The sequence below is a fragment of the Lycium barbarum genome, chromosome 3 (assembly GCF_019175385.1).
Source record: "Lycium barbarum isolate Lr01 chromosome 3, ASM1917538v2, whole genome shotgun sequence".
In the NCBI taxonomy this organism is placed as follows: domain Eukaryota; kingdom Viridiplantae; phylum Streptophyta; class Magnoliopsida; order Solanales; family Solanaceae; genus Lycium; species Lycium barbarum.
In genome coordinates, this window is record NC_083339.1 from 5,228,117 (window position 1) to 5,233,460 (window position 5,344).

General features: G+C 37.0%; 1 protein-coding gene across 2 annotated transcripts; it reads left to right on the forward strand.

The window, feature by feature from the left end:
* Positions 1 to 209: 209 nt before the first annotated feature.
* Positions 210 to 5,075, forward strand: LOC132630007 (glucomannan 4-beta-mannosyltransferase 1-like). Of its 2 annotated transcripts, none has more exons than XM_060345495.1 (9): positions 210 to 708; positions 2,563 to 2,661; positions 2,746 to 2,998; positions 3,350 to 3,460; positions 3,558 to 3,685; positions 3,768 to 3,881; positions 3,967 to 4,166; positions 4,272 to 4,466; positions 4,600 to 5,075. In XM_060345495.1, the coding sequence occupies exons 1-9, from the start codon at positions 394 to 396 to the stop codon at positions 4,757 to 4,759; spliced, it is 1,575 nt and encodes a 524-aa protein (XP_060201478.1). In that variant the 5' UTR covers positions 210 to 393; the 3' UTR covers positions 4,760 to 5,075. The 2 variants fall into 2 exon arrangements, with proteins under 2 accessions (XP_060201478.1, XP_060201477.1); XM_060345494.1 differs by having other exon boundaries at positions 215 to 708; positions 3,549 to 3,685.
* Positions 5,076 to 5,344: the final 269 nt, after the last annotated feature.

Below are 5,344 nucleotides of genomic sequence, written 5' to 3' on the forward strand. Positions count from 1 at the left end.
ATAAAAAAGTTTTAACATTTACATTTATGTTTAGATCCTCCAACAGCATTGTCGGAGGGAAAAGCCAGAACTCCAGCTAGCAAGATGATACGTTGCAGCACCTTCATTGCATGTAGACCGTGCGTCTTTCACATGGAAGAACTTTGTTTAAATGGATTACTCATTCTACGACACCACTCCACCTCATCTCCATTTACTATCGTCACCTTCACCACAATCACACTTCATCTTTATTTAAAGCAACTAAACCTGCATCCATAAGTTCACCACAAACGCATTCCATCTCTATGTACTTGCAGGGCAAGCTCGTACCTTTCAACCCAAAGTGCTCTGCTCCCTTAATAAACTCTGAATTCAGGTCCTCCATACCATACAGAAACTCAAGCACAAAACATGAGAAATCTCGTTTTCCAAGATCCTGGGATCAGAGTAAGCACCAATACTACTCAAAGTCTAAATCACGTTTGGGAGCGAATACGAGTTCCAGTAGTGGTGCCTGCTCTACACCTAGCAATGTATTTATGCATAGCGATGTCCATCATGCTCTTTCTTGAGCGTGTTTACATGGCAATAGTTATAGCAGGGGTCAAGTGCTTTGGAAGGAAAAGATATACCAAGTATAAGCTCGAGTCCGTAAAAGAAGACCTAGTGAAAAACAAAAACTACCCAATGGTGTTAGTCCAAATTCCCATGTTCAACGAAAAAGAGGTACATACCCGCCTGAACATCTTAACCTTACTTAAGTATACGTCTTTTCTGTTCAAGTTCCAGAGATTTAAAGTTACGCAAACATGATTATTGTTCAGCATTGTGTTTTAATTTTGCCTAGAAGAAACTACGAATACGCCTATTTCTAACCGCCTCTTTTTTTTTTTTTTTTTTTTTTGATCATTGGTTATATAGTTGCCATCTTGAGAGTTATTTTTAGAGAACAAATCACTAACATACAATGATCCCAAAAATTTAGTCAATCAGCAATAGAACTTCTCACAATCACCAAATAATCAAAAACCTAGGAACAACACACACTGTACAACCATATCCGAGTATCAACTGAAAGTGTTGGCAAAGTAATCTGTATAAGTTTAAATAAAGTTTCAACACAATCTGTAAAACACTTAGTAAAATCAGATTACATAGTATAAAATACTTAAAACCAGTAAATTACAGAAACTGAAAAAATAAACAGAAACAGTGTTGAAAAAATAAAAATATTTTCAAAATATAATCGAGCCCACTTAGTTCAAAGTGTGTCCTTAAGGAAATTATTCTCCTCACAGTACTCGAGGTTGATGGAATATCCCCTCCCAGGATAGAACGATTATCTTACCAGAATAGTAGTACTCCAAATTCAGGTAGCGGCGAACCACTCAACGGCAGTGTATCCCACAGAATAAAACAAGAGAGTTTTGGAGAGAAAGGTTTTATTTTGTTTTTTAGCGCAGAAAATTCATTATGAATTCTGGAACAAATCAGGAATTTATAGCAGTTGGAGGTACTGATTCTGAATGTTTGCAACCATTCAGATCAGTCACCAGGTTTTTTGGAGGAAAATTCGAAAATATCTGGGAAGAGAAAAACGGACCAAGTCGGTCACAAGTCGCGGGTCAGGGTCGATCCGCGTTGGATGTTTTTTTTTTTTTTTTTCCATTTAATTAAATAATTAATTAATTAAATAATTAAGGAAAAGTTTGTCCAAAAAGATAATCAATCAATCTTTGACAAGTCCGAAGCCGAAGCCAAGCGAGCGACAACAGCCCAAGGGGTCCTTGCCCCCTCAACCCTTTTAGCGACTAGAGAAGGTGTAATGTAATATATACACCTCTCTTTTCCTCTCTTTTTCCTATGTGGGACAAATGTTTTAACCAAAGCAAAAGAAACCTTTTACATTCCCTTCACTTTTCATCCCATCATTTCCTATTCACCAGTATCAAAACCCAACAAAAGTTCATGGGAGGATTTTTCCTTCAATGCAAAGGGGCAATATTTGTTCTTCTCACCCTTCCCCTTCCCGGCTTCCCCATACCCGGATCATTCAGAAAAGAATCACAAAAATGACAATTTTACACCAAAAATATCAGAAATTTCTAAAATGAAAAATAGATACCAAGAGATTACTCCCTTCTCATATCATTTGTCGGACTGCTGACAAATCTTTTGTCATGATATTTACCTGAACTTTTCCCCGTTGAGTACTGCCACAAAATCATGAGTTTAATAGAAAGAGAACAAATAATCATTATTAATTGGCTAACAAGGCCAAACTAAGACGTAAGTCAGAACAGGGAAAAGAATGAAGCTTATTGTCCATCTGCAGTTATGCAACATAAGTTTAATAATATATCAATAGCATATTGACTGTGAGGCTCTAGCCTCTAGCTTAGTCGGTCAAGGAACAAAATTTAGGAGCATACAAAAGAAAGGCACTACTTTTTGTGCCTAGACAACAAGAAAAACACATTTGAAATTAGTCCGAGTGCCAACTAGAATAGCAGATGAATAGGGATATGAACTTTCTCTACCAGTGAAGAACCATTACTCATCTTATTGTTTTTTTATTAGGTTTACAAGCTGTCAATTGGAGCTGTATGTGGCTTGTCATGGCCATCAGACAGGCTCATAGTACAGGTTCTTGACGACTCCACCAACGAAGTTTTAAGGGTATCTCTTTCAACTCAACTTTATCTGGGAGCAAAATTTAGGAGTCTTCTGAATCCCAACTAATGTTTGAGAATATAATTGCAGACATTAGTGGACTTGGAATGTCGAAAGTGGATAGAGAGAGGGATAAACGTGAAATACGAAACAAGAAACAACAGGAATGGCTACAAAGCCGGTGCTCTCAAGGAGGGTCTAAAGAAGCAGTATGTTGATGACTGTGAGTTTGTTGTGATCTTTGATGCAGACTTTCAGCCTGATGAAGACTTTCTTTGGAGGACCATACCCTATCTTCTCGACAACCCAGAACTGGCTCTGGTTCAAGCCAGATGGAAATTTGGTAAGGCCAAAGATTAATACGTCCATATACACACTGAATAACTGGGCATAACCTCAAAAAACAAACGAATTTAAAGGTGTTAAGAAAAGGTAAAAATTAATGATAAATGGATTAATATGATTGTGATAATAAACTGTGATTGTATCTGCTTCATGATAAAAGGATTCTTTACTGTTGTTTCCATTTACTCAAAGAACTTTTCATGAAAAGATTTATCTAAAAAAAATATCGATTCAGCAGAGCGTCCTTAATCTATTTAAAAGGCAATTCATACGTAGAGAAAGAATTAACAGCTTCAGTCGTATTTCTGGTTCTTACTAACTTGGTTATTAAGTGAAAATCTTTCCACAGTCAATGCAGATGAATGTCTGATGACTAGACTTCAAGAAATGTCACTGGACTATCATTTCAGTGTTGAGCAAGAAGTTGGCTCGTCAACATGTTCTTTTTTTGGGTTCAACGGTAAATAAAGAATCAGATCTCACTCCACATACATTCAACAGCCAGAAATTAGGTTGAGAATGTAATTAGCTTTTGGATTGAATTGTAGGGACTGCAGGCGTGTGGAGAATTCGAGCAGTGAATGATGCTGGTGGATGGAAAGACAGGACCACAGTAGAGGACATGGATCTTGCAGTTAGGGCTAGCCTTAAGGGTTGGAAATTTGTGTTTGTGGGCGACTTATCTGTGAGTTCATAACTTCAAATTTCTTATTTATGGAAATGACTAGAAGCCTCTATGTATCAGATGCATAACATAGTTCATTTAGGTCAAGAACGAACTCCCAAGTACCTTCAAGGCTTATAGATTTCAGCAGCACCGCTGGTCATGTGGCCCAGCTAACCTCTTTCGCAAGATGGTGAAAGAAATCATGTTTTGTGAGGTAATACTATTTTTTAAAATTCTGTATACCATAAAAAATAACTTTTCTGTCAACAGTCACACCACACCTTTTCTTTTAAATGCAGCGTGTATCACTCTATAAGAAGTTTCATCTCATCTACGGCTTCTTCTTTGTGAGGAAGATTATCGCACACTGGGTTACTTTTTTCTTTTACTGTGTCGTCATCCCTGCAACTATCTTGGTGCCTGAAGTCCATCTTACAAAGCCTCTAGCTATATATCTTCCAGCAACTATTACCATTCTTAATGCTGCTTGCACACCAAGGTATGTGAACTCACGAAACTGAACTCAGAAATCCTCCTTTTGTTTTTCATTGTCACATCTTTCAAGCCCAATAATTTAATACAGCTTAGTCTGGTTTCCTCGCAGATCTTTCCATCTTCTTGTATTCTGGATCCTATTCGAGAACGTCATGTCTCTCCATAGATCTAAGGCAACAATAATAGGACTCTTAGAAGCCAGCCGAGTAAATGAATGGGTTGTAACTGAGAAGCTAGGGAACATGATGAAGCAAAAGTACAGTACCAAGGCATCAAAGAAACCAAGATCTAGGATAGGTGAAAGGTAATCGTATATCCATATTCCATACTTATCATTACATCTGACAATTCATTCAGTCCTAAGAAGTTGGTTTAAGTTAAAGTATTCTCTATTCTGCAAATTTCTGACTCTAACCTGCACTATTTTTTTCAAACAGGGTTCACTTCTTAGAGCTGCTAATGGGAATGTATATGCTACACTGTGCTATATACAACATGCTATTTGGAAATGACCACTTTTTCATATACCTGTTCCTGCAAGCAGGAGCTTTCTTCATTGTTGGAATTGGCTATGTTGGAACATTTGTCCCCAATTAGAAAATCTGGTGAACATAGGATGCCACTGGCATGCAGGACAAACAGTGAGAACGATGCCCAACTAGCAGACTAATAGTATGCAAGTGCTAAATTGTATAAAAAATTAAGCCCTATAAGAGCTTAAAGGTTTCAATGTAATAATGCGTTTTATTATTTTTATTCGTTCATTCGGCTGTCCAAATAACTTTTGCTACTTTCGTTGTGTTATCAGATTTCCACCGCATAATATGTATGTAGTAAATTATGAAAGATGAACATTAGTATTGTGTTCTCATTTTTACTTATCAATAAAGATATTTTCTCTTCTTTTCTGCAAGGTCAGCAGGTGAAACTTATTGATCTAGGTAGGCATATTTTACTTCATGACTCAACCCCTCCTGAAAAGATAATGAACCTATGGATCCTAGAACCCCCGAATTTTATGAAACTTACAGGGAGAAAGGCATAAAACCAGAAATATCATAAAAGAAAATAGGGAATGACAATGAAAGCCATAAAGTCAAAATAATCCTCCAGCTTTGGCCATCTTCATCTGTTAGTTGTTTGTTAACCAAGTTAATTCGATATTTTTAGAACAGGAAATCT